At 43.5% G+C, this 18,823-nt stretch overlaps 2 protein-coding genes across 5 annotated transcripts; both read right to left on the bottom strand.

Moving 5' to 3' along the window:
• Positions 1-552: 552 nt before the first annotated feature.
• LOC111850524 (wee1-like protein kinase 1-A) lies at positions 553-4,811 on the bottom strand. Its single transcript, XM_023824484.2, has 10 exons — positions 3,838-4,811; positions 3,355-3,563; positions 3,152-3,218; positions 2,903-3,075; positions 2,534-2,802; positions 2,361-2,453; positions 2,098-2,183; positions 1,846-2,016; positions 1,581-1,726; positions 553-1,474 (listed from the first exon to the last, which is right to left on the bottom strand). Exons 1-10 carry the CDS (start codon positions 4,273-4,275, stop codon positions 1,318-1,320), a joined length of 1,809 nt encoding a protein of 602 aa, XP_023680252.1. The 5' UTR covers positions 4,276-4,811; the 3' UTR covers positions 553-1,317.
• Positions 4,812-5,827: 1,016 nt separating this feature from the next.
• LOC111850543 (zinc finger protein 143-like) lies at positions 5,828-18,648 on the bottom strand. Of its 4 annotated transcripts, none has more exons than XM_023824536.2 (16): positions 18,552-18,648; positions 15,645-15,763; positions 15,440-15,529; positions 15,051-15,146; positions 14,821-14,904; positions 14,442-14,635; positions 14,108-14,182; positions 13,890-14,012; positions 10,510-10,585; positions 10,291-10,416; positions 10,020-10,199; positions 9,068-9,295; positions 8,424-8,563; positions 7,595-7,753; positions 7,240-7,383; positions 5,828-6,339 (listed from the first exon to the last, which is right to left on the bottom strand). In XM_023824536.2, the coding sequence occupies exons 2-16, from the start codon at positions 15,754-15,756 to the stop codon at positions 6,256-6,258; spliced, it is 1,911 nt and encodes a 636-aa protein (XP_023680304.1). In that variant the 5' UTR covers positions 15,757-15,763; positions 18,552-18,648; the 3' UTR covers positions 5,828-6,255. The 4 variants fall into 4 exon arrangements, with proteins under 4 accessions (XP_023680304.1, XP_023680301.1, XP_023680305.1 ...); XM_023824533.2 differs by lacking the exon at positions 18,552-18,648 and adding an exon at positions 17,921-17,992; XM_023824537.2 differs by lacking the exon at positions 18,552-18,648 and adding an exon at positions 17,921-17,992 and having other exon boundaries at positions 15,051-15,134.
• Between the last annotated feature and the right edge of the window lie 175 nt (positions 18,649-18,823).

The following is an 18,823-nucleotide window of genomic DNA, read 5'->3' as shown; positions in this document are numbered from 1 at the left end:
CCTTACGGCAATATCTAACCACCCTTATATACTAATTTCTCATAAATAAAAAATACAGGATACACGCTTTTCAGAAAATCTGGAGATACAAAGCTTAACTCTCATAACCGCGCTTAAAAGCACACTTAGGATAAATCTGCTATGCAAGTTACTATTTACTGCTCTGTTACTGCTGTTTATTGTTCTTCGTTATCTGTTAAAACTGCAGGGAGGTACGCAAACAAACATTTCATTGTACTTGTGCAAATTACAAGCTTTTGAATACTTTGAATCCAGCTTTACCATAAAACGAAAGATGACATCTTGGCGACTGAACATGAAATTAACCAAATTAACTACCGCCCATGTTACGATTCGCGGGAACCCCGGTGTTGCACAGAAAACGGGGGTCTTAACGGCAAAGCGGCCAAAAGCATAACAGAAAAATATGAAAATCTTGGGCTTCCTCATAACGCCATCTTCTGGAAATGAGTCTGTACATCATGCTTAACAGGTGTTCCTAGATTCATTTAGTACAACGTTGTTCAGAAGATCAAAAAAAGAAACATCAGATTGAAACGAGTAAAACTTTATTTTAAAACTGGTGTGATGACATCCAAAGTACTATAGGAGTCGACAGCTGCACTTTATACAGCACTTGATAGAAAAAAAAAAAGATTGTATTAATGCTACAGTAAGGCACAGAAGCTGAGGTGGATAAGAGTTTTTTTTTTTTTTTTTAATCCTGGTGCCAGAAACTTCCAAAAGTTAGGCAAAATATCACATTCATGGGTAAATCTAACACGGAAAAAAAAGCCACAATGGTTCACAAGCCATTTGCATGAAATTAAAGGACTAAAAATTAAAGACATTAAAAAATATATATATTTAAAGAGGAAAAAAGCTCAACTTCCACCCACCCCATTAATAAACAAAAATAGCAGCAGTTTTCTGGCAATTTCAGCCATTGCCTTCAAAGTGCTCAGTTTAATACCAAGCTGATCAGGTGACCCAGCTTTCTTACCCATCAGGTATTTCATAAGGTGCAAATATCTACCACCATCTCACGGTCTTAGAATACTCCAGTAACTCTGCCTTCATTTAAAAACTCCCCATTACAGAACCACTGTAGAGCCCCCTCCAAAGTGCCACAGGACTCTGCAGTATTTATAGATTGTGTAATATTCTAGGTCAGAGCTGAAGCCACATTTACTAGCATTTGACAGTATATGCACAACTACAGCATTGAGGCACACACATACACAATGCCAGAGAGATCACACAAGTCCAGTGCCCAGCACAAACACCAGTCCTGTGCCTTGGGGACACACGCTTGCTTTAATAGATGGTAAGGCTGACAGAGCGGTTCATCTTCTTGCCAATAATCCGAGACGATCTGCTACCGGCCTGAATGCTGGATCGGGTCAGGACTCTCTCCGTACACAACACCTTCTCTTCTGCAGCAGCTTTGGCTATTTGCGCCTTCTTCAGCTCCCTGAAAAGCCAAACATAAAACACAATCAGAAACAGATGGTAATGATGTTCTTCTTGTACATTTGGATTTACAAACAACTGTAGCAGAAGAGTCAGGAGAAACATACTTCTGAAGTAGGGTATTCTTGAACTTCTCAGCGTTGAGCTCTACACGCAGCTGATCAGCGCTCATCCTGGCAGCTGTGAGCAAAACTGGGTGCTTGATAAGAGAAGATGAAGAAGGCCTCTTTTCTGGATCTGGGTGAATCATCAGCTGCGAGGAACAAAAAGGTATCAGAACCTAACATGGCCCAAAATGTTTGTAGAAGCAATACCATCCAACAGTATGATATCTAACACAGCATCCACCATTAAACCAAGAAAAACATTTACCTTAAGTACACTTAAGAATTCCGCAGACAGCATTTGCGGTATCTGGGGTAGTTTTCCTTGCCGTATCTCATGCCACTTGTCGCCATTAGGGGGCAGTGCTTCTGCACCTGCAGCACTGACGATAGTCAGTGCTAGAGCAAATATATCTGCTTTTGGGAGGTTTCTATAGTCCTAAAAAAGAAAGTGTGCAAGTTAAGAAAATGGCAAACACTTAAGCAAATAAAAAGCTGACCTCCAAAACAAGGAAGTTACCTCTTGAAGGATCTCATTTGCCAAGAACCTGCTGTCACCCTCTTCAACTTGAGGATTGCTCACCCTAGTCACATGACCAAGATCACCTGCAAGACACCATTCAAATCAAAATCTATTAAACGCATGGCAAACAGTGGTAGATGCAGGCAATTAAGTTCTCAGAGAAACTCATTTATCATATTATTAAAAAAACAGATGTGTTACAAAAACACCTCCAGCACTACTGAAAACTGGCACTTCTGACAATTGTCAGAGTTACTTACCTATTTTGTATACAACACTTGCTGTTGCCGCATCATCTTCGTCTTCATCCTCGTCAGCACAAGCAACAGTCTTTCGCGATATAAAGATATTACCTGAGGGAAGGGAGATAAAGTATGAAAATCTGGTTACAAAGTTCAGTAGCACTGAGGAAAACACTAAAACTCAAACTTACTTGGCTTGATATCCATGTGAACCAGCAATGTAGAGTGAATGTACTTCAATCCACGGGCTACTTGTAAAAGCAGATCTTTCAGCTCCATTTCAGAGAGGAAACGCATGGCTTTACTGTTCTCCCTGATAACATCTGAGAGGGTACCGCCATTGCAGTATTCATTCTGTATCAACATGTGGTCATCTTCTGCCCATGCAGAATAATACCTGACCACATGGGGGTGCTGTCCGAGGACAGCGTGAGCATACACTTCTCGAAGTGCATTCTGCCTGTAGGGGGGAAAAGGGAGAAAAACAGAGTGAGAGACCATAAGCAATATGATACTTGGCAGAACATGAACCCAGTAACATTTGAAATACACATACTTACTCATCAATAGAACCAGCCAGGGGCTTCTTGGACCTTTTGATGGCATAGATGCAGCCGTCAAGTCTTTTCACACACTTGAATACCGAACCAAACTCCCCACAGCCAATCTTCTCCAATTCATAAAATTCTGTGGCATATCTGGACATCATGTTGTTCTCCATCATTGATGCCCTCTAAAACAGATTTGCTTTGTTAGACTCAGAACTGACAGAACTGAACAATGATGGCAACAAACGACTATGTATTTACCTTAGAAGGTGGGATAATTTCATCTTCACACTCCACGTCACTTCCTTCCATGTCCTCCCCACAAGAACTGCAAATAAAACTCCCGGTTAGAATCGCTAGGGGGCACTGAAGATCCCTCCATTTTATATTAGCGTAGTAATAGCAAGAAGGCCTCCAATAACATGAACAAAGATAAATAAATCACCATCCATTAACACACTTACTCATTCCAGTGTGTCCTTTTCCTGCTCTTCTTCTGCAGCGCTGCAGACTGTACGAGCAGCGAGTCCGGCGTGAACGGATTGATGTTAACCAGGGGTGCCTGGTTTCTTTGGCAGGATGGGAGCTTTCCAGCGGGGTCCACACCCCTAAAGAGTGCGACTCTGCGACTGAAGGATCCAACGCCCGCCGAGCTGGCTTTGGACAGCAAACTCTGCCAAGATGAAATGTCAGAAGAATGTCAGAAATAAAATGTCCGTGCACAGAAAGACCACAAAACACGACCGCAACATAACATTGTAAAGTCAATGAAATTTTTTTTTTTCCCTAAATAATAGTAATTTATATATTAGTACTACTGCTACTGAACCCACCATAACTTAACATAAAAAATCTGACATCTATTGAAATATCACAGCACCACAGGAATGCTATCAGAAAAGCTACAACTAACGTTTTTAGACAAATGGGGAATCGACATAGCGTACCTTTGGCGTGTGCGGCGTGTCAAAAAGTCGCAGCTTTCTGAACGTCTTATGGGGAGGCGTATCGGGGCAGTCGGGTATCGGCGAACTCGAGCCCTCTCTGTCCTCCCGACGGTAAAGTCTCTCCGGCGACCTTCTTCCGTACGCCTGACCAGCCTTCTTCGGAGAGGGGGATCCGAAACCGAATTCCTCGTCCCAGAACTCGGTGTCGTCGCGGTTCAGGGGGCTGCTGGCCTCCTCCCCGTCTGCCTTCTTCGTCCCAAGCCGTCGGGCTTGCGGAGGGGAGTCCATTTCTGTAAAGCCCGATTCCGCCCCCGTGCTGCTGTTGCCCTCGTCCTCCACCGGCTCGTCCTCACCATCACTGGGCGCAAAGTGTAATTTCTGCCGAACATCTCCCATCTTTGGAGACGAGCTATCATGCCGCCGACAACCGAGGCTCATTTTAACCGACGCTTTCGGACACCTCCAGTGAAGCTTTACAGCCGGCCAGCAAAACGCAAGATAGCCTCGTAAAAAAAGTAGCACTACCGTAACATTCCCCAAGACCCGTAACTAATTCCGAAGTATCCTTACTTTAAGTCACACGTCAACTTCTGTCAGTACCTGATGGACTACTGCTGGTTGTTTTCTTTGTCCTCCTCTTATACGTACAATTCAAGACGAGGTGATAAATGCTGTTAGATTACACGGTGCGAAAATCACACACCCCTTTCCTCCGTATAGAGATGAAAATGGCCGCGATCCTACAGTTCACAGCACTGTACACAACGCCAAGTCAAATTTCACGAAAAGTCCTCGATGCTTGATTTAATTATCCACACAACGTGACGTCTTTCAAACGTAGTTAAATCCTTTCAGATGAACCTCTAACTACCCTCTTGTTTACAAACTTTACCTACTTAAATAGGTATGAATGAGAAGCACGCCCGAAATCTTAAAACTGGCTTCCCGCGACCGTTGGTCAGATGACCTCACGCTTAACCAATAGGAACGAACCTAGTGGTTTTCAAACAGTTGCCCGAAGGTCACATGAGAAGTCTTACGTCACCTCTACGGTTCTAAAGGCTTACGTCAGTTTGGCGCGAATTATTTCTTTTGATATGTAACATCTTTACGGGCAGTATCGATTGCAGGTGTGGTGCCTTTGAAGTTGGTATTGGCCTTTTGTCGGCAAAGATTAATCAGTTATATGGTACGCTTTTGAACAAAATAATTCGATGAACGCAGAAATGAACACAAAATAATTGGATAAACACAATATCTAATTATAAATGACTTTTAATCAAGTTAATATACTTATGTTTCTGTAATAATCAACCCTATTTCCTCACTTCGTGGGGAAGGTCAGACCATTGTAAAATCGTCATTTTAGCATGCCGAGCAGGTCAGACCAGACATCGGTTTTTGACCGCAGTTAAGTTTGTAGTTAGCGATTCGGGATTCCTTTTAATTTATCTCGACAGTGCGGGGAGGTACACAGTGGCATTTTGAAACCGACCGCAGCCACAGAGTCTAGCTTGTTCCGAGGGTCTCATAGACGTGTACAAGCAGGGGAGGTACCAAAACGAACAAGTATACCTATTTTAAATTAAATTACAAATTAAAATGAGGTCATTATCCGGATGTCACTTGTTCGTTCACTCACGTACACCTAGATACCAGATTAATATAAATACACGTAGCCGTATTGGCAACGAGAAGTTGACTTAAAACCAAAAAAATATTGTGTAAATAGGATAGTACACAAAGATTTATTTCATGGAACATAACCGAACCAATCGGTCTTACGGTTACTGAAAAGTATATAATCATTAAAGTGTTCATAGTAACATAAGTACATGTACGGTGACTGAATTCTCTGTGTTACGTGGTCAGGTACGTCTCTCGAAACTCAATTACGGTAATTAAGAATATAAACGTCTTCTTAACATTTTCTATCTTTAACGTAGTTTTGGATAATTATGCCGGTTGACAAAAAGGCGGTGAAGATCAATAAGAGACTGCAGTTCTTTAATTTTACACATCCAACCTTTTTCCATCATTTGAATATTAGCAAATGTAAAATATAACGAGGATGTGAAGCTTCAAATTCATATATACACCCAGCATGGTTGTCATTCAAGAAAAAAAATTGTATCAAATTCCGAGAAAGCAGTGATCTGTCAGTCCAAGCATCAATGCGTCAGAATTTTCACATTTCATCGCTTTTAACTATATGTTTACCCGGAACACATATATTAAAGATGTGCAGTTACAAGATACATCCAGGAAAAAATCATTTCCATTCAGTTTTGACTTTATAGTGAAGCCTGTGAGCAAGCAATCTCTCAGAAGTATTATGATTCCTCTCCGCTCTGTGTGGTCTTTGTTCCAAAGTCCTTCCACCAGAACAGTCTCTGCTGTTGCATCCGCTGCTGGGTGCTAATCATCCAGACCAGGAGTTTCTCCTTGCTGTATTCTTGAGGCGATTCTGATGGCTTCTTCCAAGGATGGCTGTTCGCTGAGCTGCACAAACACAGTGGAATGCTGCTGAGGTGGGAATCAATCTCCCCACCCTCTGCAAATTTTATCAGTAGCCCCCCCCCCCCCCCCCCCAAAAAAAAAAACCCCAAAACCCTCATGTCACTCTCAATGTTTGCCTGAACAACAAACAAATCGCACCTTTGTTTAATGAGTCTTAAGTCTACAGAGAATAACAACATTCCCTGATTGGGGCTCACTGGGATGATTAATGATTAATCTTGTTTACTTTGTTGCACCCCACAGTCACTATTAATAAAGAAAATGAAGTGATCAACAGAGAAAAAGCACATTAGCACTCTGCTCCAAACATAATAATCAGCTGACTGATTTGATGTTCAGAAACAATTAAATCTACATGATAATGGTTTCCTGAAGTAGTAACAATGCACTTATCGGCAGGAACCTGATCTAATTCCACACAAACAGATCTATACCAAAGTGATAAAAAGGGGCAATTTATGATGATACCATAAACCCAGCTACACAGAGGAAACAGTTGCCAAATTTAAACAAGTTAGAGGAAACAAGCAAAAATATGCTTTGTTGTTTTCATACAGCAATAATACTTTTAAGCATGATGTCCTTGGGGTAAGAGAAAAGTACACCAAGTAACAATGGAAACCCAAATACTCTCTCCATTGTTCCTGAACTATCATCTCAACACACCTGCTGCCTGTACTTTTGCAAAGAACAGTAATTTTAGAGGAGATAATGTTTCAAATAATCCATAAAAGCTCTAACAGCCAGCCTCTTACTGACTTGGCAAATACATTACAGCCCACTTTAGAGTCCGTAACATAATCCAAATAAGACCTTTTCTTCTCTGCAGTAAACTAGTCTTACTATTTTGGTTTTATCTAGCGGCAACAGCAAGTGTCTTACCTGTACTGCAATCTGCGTGCCGTTGGAAGTGGCTAGTAAGGTCACAGGGTGAGGACTGGCGGTTACCAGATGGTGCTGGTGCTGCTGATTTAGTTCTGCTTGCGTTGTTTGGAATGTGGCCAGATCCGGCGTCACGATGGCAACCTGCATCAAACATTGCAAAATGGATAAGATTATTAGTACACCTTGGAATTATTGCCACAAGCACCATACATACAAAATGAACATCTTTTCAACCGGTGCATGCAAAGGGAGAACTGGTCTGTTGAAGGATTTTATTAGGAAGTCATTACAACCTTCAGCTAGACAGATTTTCTGGGTGAGAGAAAACAAACCATGAAAGAAAGAAAGATACCTGTCCTTCGGTACCATCGGCTGTCACCATGGTGACAGAATGCTCTCCACCCGAGGATAGTATTGCCTCATGGGCAGGGACGGTGATGGTGGTACCATCCTGCGTTACCATGGTAATCGTGTTTCCCATTGCGTGCATATCAGCTTGGGAGATACTGACCTGATAAAACAGGAAAGCATCATTATGTACAAGCAATGCATTGCAAAGAAATTTAACGCCAGGCTGGCAACTCTGGGCACAATAAATAGCTCCTGTGCGACTCAAAATGACATGTTTCCTGAACAATAGATAACCATTCATATGCAGATAGTTTTAGATCTGCTTTGTCAGCTACTGATGAGCTTAATTTTCTAGGTACATTTATACTACAAAAGATGGCAACAAAGTACTAGAAATTTAGCAAAGACCTGTACTGTTTCTAGAAAAGTTACAAAAGTTACAAAAAAAAAAAAAAAGTAAAAAAAAAAGTTACAAAGTTAAATCCATGTCGGGGGGGGGAGGGGGGCACTTTGACCTAGAACAGTGTTTGTAAACTATCATTTCAATTAAAAAGACTTGGATTTCACTTTAGCCCTGAGTTCTTGCTGTGTGCTGATTGGTCAGTCTCCTATAATCATGCATGTGTCACTAATGTTAATGTGAAACAACTGGATGAGTCTTTTAATCAAGGGAACAAACCAGTAAAAGCACAAGAAGAATTGAACTAATTAGCCAAACACAGGAGCCTTTCAGCTTTAAAGTAGTTTGTAAAACCTGAAGTAGCTCATAGTGTCCCCCCTGACAGGGATTAGGTGGTCACCCTAAGCGAGGAGTAGCGACGTTTAAAAACCTGCTGCGTTCCATCTTGCGTGATAAGAGAGATTTGGTGTTGCCCTATGACCTCTGGGGTACCGGAAGACACTTGCTCAGATCCCGAGTCCTCCTCCTCCACCTCTGGGACATAGGTGACTCCAGGATCGTCGATGGCCTCTGATTCACACAGGCGAAGGAAGATAAGTCAGATTAAAGGGGAGGATTGTTCAACAGAAAATTGGCTCATTTCCAACAAATGCAGACAGAGAACGGTAATAAATTTAGTCCAGACAGAAAATCAACACACCGGACCGCCAGGTGATTCATACTTTCAGCAAATCATTGCTTAAAATGGCCAGAACTACCGTGAGGGCCATTTAGGTATTATGCTGCTTATTAAATCATTCTTGACGTGTATCTTGACAATGAAGACTGGCCTAATGTATTTTTAATACTGCAACATCATCTACCAAGAAAATAAATATGAATTACATGGCACCTTAATTAAGCAAAATATTAGAGTTTATTTTGGTGTAAAAAAATTAAATGCAAATACACTGTATAACCCTCAGAATCCTTATTAAGCAATTTCACTTATTGGTTATTTACTATTGGTCAGTCACGAGTGTGACATTCACAGTATCTATGGCAACAGCACACATGTGACAGGCTCGGGCTGACCTGCTGGGGGCTCGAAGTAGGCCTCCTGCTCCTCCTCGATGGGCTCCGTGTCGTTGTGAGCCGTGCGCTTGTGCATGGCCAGCGTGGAGATCTGCTTGTAGGTCTTGCCGCAGTGGTTGCAGTTGTAGGGCTTGCAGGGCGTGTGCACCACATGGTGCTTGTAGAGGCTGGAGTACTCGGTGAAGCGCTTGTCGCAGCCCGGCACCGTGCATACGTACGGCTTCTCTCCTGGAGACGACGGGAGAGATGCAGTTCATAGCCCATCTCAAAAGTCAAGGGTCTGGAATCAACCTACAGTCTTCCCCATCATCATCATCGTATTGTACATATGGTATTTATTGCAACATTCATTCCATTAGCATGCACTCCTGCATTTTTTGTACATTTATCAAATCTCACTAGCATAAATCTTCTGGACTGGATGTGATCATCATCTTGTTCTAACTGCATATGTATCTGCTGTATGTATGAGAGCCATTGACAACCAGAGAAAAATTCCTTGTCTGTGTCAACACACTTGGCCAATAAACCTGATCACATCAGCATGCATGTTACGATGACGTGTTCCAGCTTGTGGGTGTTTCTGGTGGAGAAACATGCATTAATGCTTGTAATGTTGGCAGGGGCGTAGCTGGAAATCTTGGGCCCTTGACAAAATGTCACCTTGGGCCCCCCCCCCCCATTTGGCTTGGCACTTTCAATCTGAAGACAATCTGGTAGACTTTGGAGCCCCTGCAAAGTGCTGGGCCCCTGTACCCAGGGTATCCCTGCCCCTCTAATGCACTTGAAGCTGAATGTTGACAATCTTCTTGGAAGGAAGGAAGGTAAACGAAAGAAAAGAACAAACCAAAAACAAAGACAAGTGAGCAAATGTACTCTCAGTCAGTAAGATGAGGTCAGTGTGTAAACACTGGACTGAGAGCCATTTTCCTAAAACAGGGACTTTACGCACCTGTGTGGATCCTCATGTGGTTCTTGTAGTTGGTGGCGCTGGCAAAGGCCCGTCCGCAGCCCGGCTCGGAGCAGTAGTAAGGCCGCTCCCCCGTATGTGTGCGGATGTGCACCTTGCGGATGTTGGAAGTGGTGAAGGATCGCCCGCAGCCCTCAAACGGACACCTGAAGGGCCTTTCGCCTACGGGGCGAGGACGGACCACTGTCAGAGCACTCCGGGACAGACAGCTTCCCACATGAGGTCATAAGATCAACACCCCAGAGATCTGTACCTGTGTGCGTTCTTATGTGCTTCTGCAAGTCTCCTGATGTTTTGAAGGACTTATGGCAGTTCATCTCCTGACAGCGGTACGGCTTCTCCCCAGTGTGTGTCCGAATGTGACTCTTCAGTCCATAGCCTGGAAAAGGGAGCGAATGTGACAAACCCAAAAGATGGACCCAGGTAAAATACGCAGACAAGATGATAAACAGGTCAAGCTCAATCTGCTCACCTGTGGCAAACTTCTTTCCACAGCCCAGATGGTCACACATATAAGGTCGGTCCCCTGTGTGTGATCTCTCATGCACCTTGACAAAGAAACAGTAACAATTTCTAAAAATAACTTACTGCAGCAGATACAAGCTACTATACCGAACCAAACAATTTTTTTACAGGAGGAGTAAGATAAATTAAGCTTTATTAGCCATTTGTGCAGTACGAGTAGTACGCTGGAATGCTTCTTTTCACATATCCCAATTTGTTCTCCGTAAAGATATACACAGAAATTGTACAGGGGGTTAAGGGTCTTGCTCAATAGATGTAACAGTTCTGCTGGGCATGGGATGATCACAGATACAGAAGCCTAACCCGCTGAGTCACACCGCCCCCCCCCACCCCGTGTGTGTGTATATATATAAAGTTAGGGTTATTCGGCTTTCGGGTGAAATTTCAGGATGAACCTAAAATGCACTATAACCTTTACAGGTGTACTTAATGTGACCTTCCCTGAACTTTTGAATGCACATGTCCAACTGTTCAGTGTTTCAGTACTTTTTACACAACTTGCTATTCTCTAACAAGGAGCTTAATGGCAAAATTCACAACAGGTGTTTGATCCATGAATCGACCAATAAATTTCCCGGTTCAATCAGAATTGGTTTATAAACAGTCCTCCTCATCATGCTGTTCACGTTTTGACATCATGAGACCAAGACGACACCTAACAATTGAGCAACAGAACCTCACCATTGCGAAGCTTCAAGCAGGATGTTCTCAGACAGAAGTGGCCACTGAGCTTAGAGTGTCACAGAGTGTCATCAGGAGGTTGCAACAGAGATACAGAGAGACTGGAAGAGTCACAGAAAGGCATAGAAGTGGATGTCCTTTGGCCACATTCCATACTGATGAGCGCTTCATTGTGAACGGTGCCCTGCGGAACCGGATGATGAATGCCACTCAACTCCAGGCACATTTAAGGGAGGTGAGAGGCACCCACGTGTCACGTCAGACCATTCGAAAGCGTTTACATCAGCGTGGTCTGCGTGCTAGACGACCTGCAAGGGTACCTGACCACACCACCAGGCACAAGCGTCATCATCCTGCATGGACCAGGGAGCATTTAAGCTGGACGAGGGACCAGTGGGCCTCAGTGCTGTTCTCTCATGAAAGTCGATTCATGCTGAGCAGAAAAAATGGCCGCCAACGATGTTGGAGATGTCAAGGAGAGCGCTAGGCATCAGCCACTGTTGTCACCAGACGAGCCTTTGGTGATGGTGGAGTTACAGTGTGGGCAGGTGTGTCTAGTCAATACAGAACTGCCCTACACTTTGTGAATGGTACAGTGACAAGCCCACACTACCTGAATAACATCATTAATCCAGTCATTGTGCCCCTGCATGAACAACACAGGCCTAATTTCATCTTCATGGATGACAATGCTCCAGCTCATCGAGGTCGCATCATTAGGGAACGGCTGCTGGAGACTGGGGTACCTCCAATGGAGTGGCCTGCACTTTCTCCAGACCTGAATCCCATAGAAACCCTATGGGATGAGCTGAGTCGCCGTGTAGAGGCTCGTAACTCTGTACCCCAGAACCTCAATGACCTGAGGGCCGCCCTTCAAGAAGAGTGGGATGCCGTGCTTCAGCAGACAATAAGCCGACTTGTGAACAGCATGATTGTCAAGCTGTAATGGTGCTCAGGGGCACATGACACGTTACACTCACCACTGTTGTTGGCTTTTGTTTCAATAAATTGTTTGAGGTGAGGAAATCACCATTGCATGCTTCTACTTCAATGCCCTACTTTCATGATATAATATCACTGTAGTGTGAACTTTTTACGTTTTCCATAAATTTCACCTGAAAGCCAAATATCCCTAACTTTCTGTGAGTACTGTATATATGCATACATATATATACACACATACACACACACAGCTCTGGGAAAAATTGAGGGACCCTAGCAAAAAATTCAGTTTCACTCATTTTGCAATTTATGCATATGAGCCTGTGTAAAATATAAATTTTTCTGCAACCTTCAGCCTTGCTCTTCCTTGCTTTTCATTAATGAAGGGCTTCTTCCTTGCTTTATGGGTCTTCAGTCCTGCTTCTCGGAGCCTGGTACGAACTGTCCTAGCACTGCACATCACACCTGCACTTAATGTTTCCCATTCCTTTGGAAGGTCACTAGATGTCATCCTCCGATTCATGAGGCATTGCCAAATAAGTTGGCTGTCATCTCTGGCATTAGAAAGTTGCTTCTGCCCTCTACCTGGCTGGTTTTTGGTCAATGCCAGTGGCTCCTGCTTCATCTTGTTCTTGTGTACTGCAGTCTTAGAAACTTTGAGCCTGGAAGCAGCCTGCTGCACCAGCAGAACCAGGATTAAACCAGGATTTAATGTAGATTTAAAAAAATATATAGTGGTCTCCTAATTTTTTCCAGAGCTGTATATATTAGGGGTGCAACGATAGACAGTATGTTAGCGAGCCCCTGACAGTTCGATACGCACACGAGAACCGCGGTATTACAACATGCCAGTCATTTTCTTATATGTACTGGTATAAATAAGACTTTTTTTCCAAAAAATGCACCTAAGAAATTACGGTTGTGTTTCTTTTGAGGGCTAGAATTTAAATGTCAGTATAGCAGACAGTGTAAAGGACCTGCCTCTTGGCAAAAGGTAGCCACATACTTCCAACGTAATCACCGGCGTTTCAGCTGTACGACCTTTTATGAGCGGTTATCCCACCGACTGTCGACCATTGGCTGACGTAATGTGACGCCATGGTGTTGGTCAGCAGCCAGCATGCTATGTAAGGCACCAAGCGTATCTTTAAGTGGTGTAATATGTTTGTTCCTGTATTGGTTCCTTGTGAATGTTTGCCGTGGAATGCGTGCATTTCGTTAGCATGTACTGTGAGAAAACTGTACCGTTACACCCCTCTACTATATAAATAAGTTAATTTTAAATACGTGTGTGTATACACACACACACACACACACACACACACACACACACACTCGGGAAAAACTTGTCCGACAATTTCTCATAAATCGGAGGATGACATCAAGTGACCTTCGAAAGGAATGGGAAACATTAAGTGCTATGAAGTGCACTGCTAGGACAGTTCATATCAGGCTCCTAGAAGCAGGACTGAAACCCATAAAACGAGGAAGAAGCCCTTCATCAATGAGAAAGGGGGACAACCAGATTGGAGTTTGCAAAAAAGAAAATTATTCACAGACGGACACCCATAAATTGTGAAATGAGTGAAACAAAAAATTGTGCTGTGGTCTCAACATTTTCCATGGCTGTACACCCGTAACCCCCCCCCCTCCACACACACACACACACACACACACACACACAGAGTGAGACACAGCCTTTACCTTCAGATGGTGGGCTGTGGTATACAGCTTCCCGCAGCCATCATAACCACATCGGAAGGACTTCTCCCCGGCCTGCTGAGCTTTGGCTGTACTCCGGCTGCCGGTCTGGCTCTGGAGGACGATCTGACAGAGCAGAAGCAGAGGTTCGAACGCGGACGTGGGAAGAGCATGGTCAGAGCGGTCCCACATCAAGGCAGCAAAGCATCTTGGGGTCATACCTGCATCTGCATGCTTCCATCGGTCTCCGTCCCACCAACTAGCCCTGCGCTGGTCACACAGTCAGCGCTCTCCACCTGAGGCATGACAGACCAAGCCAGACAAGTCAGCTCCACTAGCAGAGAGACCATGGTGCAACTTTCAGGAATGTTCATCAGAACCAGGAGCACGCTTAATCAAACAGTCTAAATACGGCAAGGAATTGATGCGATTAGCATGCAGCATTGTAGCATGTGGTCATTGCTTGACCTCTGACTTTTTTTTCCTGCACCCATCCTGTCCAAAGAGTACCTGGCGTGTTCTTGGCTAGATTGTTAGATGGAAGCAGTGGCCCACCTTGGCAGTGTACTGCTCCAGCACACTGATGGTCTCGGGGTCGATGGCGCTGTCTGTGTGTAGGTCAGACACGGTGCCGTCTGCCTGAATGGCCAGGATGGTGTTGGACTGGGGCATCTGCACGGCGTGCTGGATATACGCCGTGGTTCCGTCCTCCAGCTGCACCGCCTGCAGGGCGCTCTGCTCATACGCCTCTGAGCACACAGGGAGAAAAACGTTAGCAAATGGCAACTTGGAACTAATGTCAACTAATGTTCAGGAACTATGCATATCAATGTGAAATAAATTAATCACATATTCAAATAAAGATCAAAGTTTATGTGCACTACAGTCTATGCTGTCACTATATACACACTTGGTGATGGAAATTATCACACACCTTTAGAAGTGTGATGAATGTAAGCGGTCGTTCCATCTTCAAGTTGTACAGCCTGACCATCTTCAAGTCTGAGACTGTCCCCTCCTGCAATGTCACACAACAAAGTGCTCAATACAACCTGACCATCAAACATATCTACTCCACACAATGGTTAGGCTCATCACACAGACAGATTATCTCAACTACTCACATCAATAGTGTAAAAAGAACAATCACTCTCGAGTGCGTACCCGATTTTGGCATCGATACGTGCTGGACGTAAGCAGCAGATCCATCATCCAGCTGGATGACCTGGCCGTCCATCAACTTTCCATCTGAAATGGAAACTGTGCACCTCAGTCAGACTAAGCTCATCCCACAACTGCCACTAGGTATTTTAACGCTCACATTATCCAACATCACTATTAGTATTACAATATTTCAATCTTTAATGGCACTTGCTGCTATACCTGAGTTGAATTAACAATTCAGCACTGAAATAGACCATGCATTAAAAAAAATAAAAAATAAAAATCATGCAGCTGATTTCTATGAAAATGAACTAAATACACTTTTATGCACCATGTGTAGGATAGTATGCAGTTCATGCTAGTCTTGTGGGTAGAATTTGTCCGCTTACCTTTGGGGTTGTGTATATATGCTGTAGACCCATCTACAAGAGTCACAGCCTGCAGACTTACAGTGTCCATGCTGTCTACCTGATCACCGTCTAGAGGGGCAAAAGAGAGGGGTGGTGGCTCACTTACAACTGAGGACATGTCTACAGGCAGCACTGAAGTAGCCAGTGGCTGCAGAGCTGTGCTGGTAGCTAGCAGAAAGCTCACCTGCTACAGCGACAGCCTCTGCCAGACAGAGGGTGACGTGCTGGGCTTCCCCTCCGCCGCCCTGGAACTCCGCCATGCCCTGTGAGTCACGGTTTATCTGAGCCAACAGCATGATTATCCTGCACACAGACACACACACACGCCGCTCAGTCCAACTGCAGTCAGTGGGGGCAGACTAGCGCACCAGACAAACCTGGTCTCCAGCAGTGCCCACTGATGGTGCGTATAGGAATCGCACAGACGTGGAGAGTGAGCAGGGCAGTAGTAATGGTTTACTCATCACATTTGGTATTGAAATCATATTCCACTTATAGACACTGACCAATAGCTGACCTCAAAGAGACAAGAACAAAAGAAGTTGGGCTTTTACATGTGATTACTAGTTTCAAATGTCCTCATGTGACCCCATATTTTCTCACAGCCTTAGGCAATGCCCTCTGGCGGGCTGCAATTGAAGGCTGAGGCCAGATATGACGGTCCCTGGCCTCATACCGATTCAGCCGCTCAAACCACAAACCTGAAAAGCAGTTCAGTTATTCTGATGAAACGGGGCCATTGTTTGGAAACAACACAGAAACTGGCCTTACAAATGGCTTTCTGTTCATTCTAGGGCTTAAGTTCTCAGAGTACCAACAATACAAAAAGCTTCTGTGTATACGTGAAATAAGACCCACAGTAAAAAAAATTATCAGCCTCTCTTCACATCCGTTCACTAACAAATTACCAGAAGTGTGTCAAAAAGGCAATGCTGTTTATTAATCAATATTTTGTGTAAAATGCAAAAGTATTTGTGTGAAAATTAGTTGAAGCTTTCAATTGATAATTTAATCAAACAACTTTTTTGTATTAAAAACACAATTGTATGAAAAAGCTGCAGGTATGGTTTTCATTACAATCATGGGGAAAGGTTATATCAATAATAAATACATCATATAGGTTATGTCAAACCATTCAGTGAAAATGCACAATATGGATCTCAAAGATATGCAAGGGGGAAATCATTTTATGACGTTGGAGACCATATAAAGACAAAGCCACCTGCACGCCCTGTCAAAAAAGGGGAGCATTGTATTTAGGCAAGGATTGTGTTATTTTTGTGCCATGGTAATTTTTAGCTACTCAAATATAGTCTTGTTAAAAAGTAATAACATATGGTATACAGAAAACGCTATTAGCCCAGTCTTCACTGTACTGGATACACCTAAATAAAAACACTGAAAGTGTCGCTGTAAAATAAACTAGTTTAACATAACAAAACGCCCGCGTTTTGCTGTTTTGAAAACGTCAGGTTCTAGTACCTGATTTGAACAATATGAATTTCAAGTAAGTTCATAGTAATTTTTCAACCGATTTTATCCTATCAACTATGTATTCCGGGATTTAAACAGGAAAAATTAAATGTAAATCACTAAACTATCTAGACACCTGATATACTGTACGGGTCTACGAATAAAACGCTTTAACGGTGCCCTTGGTTTTAAGATTGACGATTATATGTATCCGCCTTAAAACCGAATGCTTAACATTACGATGTTGAAAAGATTAAACTAATATGTATACATTATGTGCTACGCCATTAGTTTAAAATTAAACAAATAAGCACCAAGCAATTCATAAGATTAACAGTAAATGACAGTTCTATGCCTGTGTATTTTTGAAATTAGCTTAGCCACATGGCTAATATATCGCCAGGCAGCTACCAATTTAGCGAGAAAAATGCATCAGTGTCTAATATTAATCGGTTACTAAAACGGTGCACTGATTAAAATGTTTTGAAAGGGGGTCGGCACCACATTTCGGCTCCACGCCGAAACGCCTGGCTATGGATAAGGGGGCTCCTTTGCGGAGCAGGCAGCCAGCTGCGCTCGGTTAGCCACCTTCCTGCCTCCACCTAGCCGATGTAAGCTAACGTTAGTGCTAATTTAACCGCACGCTGTGCCTGCTGTCGCCGAGTTACATCCTAAAACTTAACGAAAACGCCCATCTATCTCCGTTCCATCGACCGCCGGCCTAAAGCTCAGCCATCCGCCCCGCCGGAAAGTGAAGCGATACATAGAGGCAAATCTAAATAACTATCCACAACGGCTAGCTAACAGGGATGCAAGAATCCATTAATTAATAATAAAACATTTTCGAGTTGCATTCCCTTTTATTATTTTGTTAATTCCGTAAGCGCCCGTGGCACTCCCCATCTCCAGCAGCCCTCTCCACTTTTCCCGCTGGAGATGGCTCTTTGAAATAAGGCACACTGGGTAAAAACACATTTATATACTAACCTAAATTTTCCAACAATTCCTTCGTCCGACCACCATGCATCAGGGCAGGAAACGTTCTGCGTCGGCGGCACCCTGAAACATGTATGGAAATAACGGGCGCTCGTGACGAGGGCGGGCCCATGCGAAGCTGGAGCATCGATTGGCCCAAAAAACTAGAAACCGCTATATCAACCATCTTATTGGGCAGTGAAGATTTCATTCATTCAAACCGTCGCCTGTGCCTGGATTTACACAGATTTAGGGGCATCGATAGGTCGCCATTCTGGTTTACGGTGAGTTCATGTTTGAAGAGTGTTGTGAAACATGGGAAACTATGCCCAAACCCAAAGTCAAATTTGTTCGTTGGGGTAGATATGATTGTCACCTGTATACATAATCTATGTAGCCACGTTAAAACGCTCACGTAAGCTTCTGTTATCTTGTAACGCGCGTAAAAACAGTTACGCGTCCATGACTAGGAGTAGCAGCAGACGGCCATTTTGAGAGATCCGAGGCGTAGATTGACAGAGCAAGGTGATGTGGGCAATGCAGTGAAACAAAGCCTAAAGCACCCGCGTCTACGGCTTCGACAACCTTACGGGCTCATTGCGTCTTTAAAAAAAAATAAAATATCGATTAACTGTTTGCTCACCATTAAAACGCATTAACCCTCTTCCGCGTGGGCTCACGTCAATCTGTATCTGTCTTGTAGCAATTTTGTAATATGTACTCCGCAGGCCTGAGGTGTTACAGCGTTAGCCTCGGCGCTAACGACACGTCAAATTAGCTGCATGCCTAAATGGAGGCCTTGGGTTTTGCCAGAAGCAGAAGTAAATAAAATCAGCAGCATCAGTCATATTAAAAGTAGTCAACAGTGCAGTCGTTACTAATAAACATTGTTTGCATATAGCCCTTTCTATTGAT

The sequence above is a fragment of the Paramormyrops kingsleyae genome, chromosome 13 (assembly GCF_048594095.1).
Source record: "Paramormyrops kingsleyae isolate MSU_618 chromosome 13, PKINGS_0.4, whole genome shotgun sequence".
Lineage (NCBI taxonomy): Eukaryota > Metazoa > Chordata > Actinopteri > Osteoglossiformes > Mormyridae > Paramormyrops > Paramormyrops kingsleyae.
This window is presented reverse-complemented; position numbering and strand designations above follow the sequence as displayed.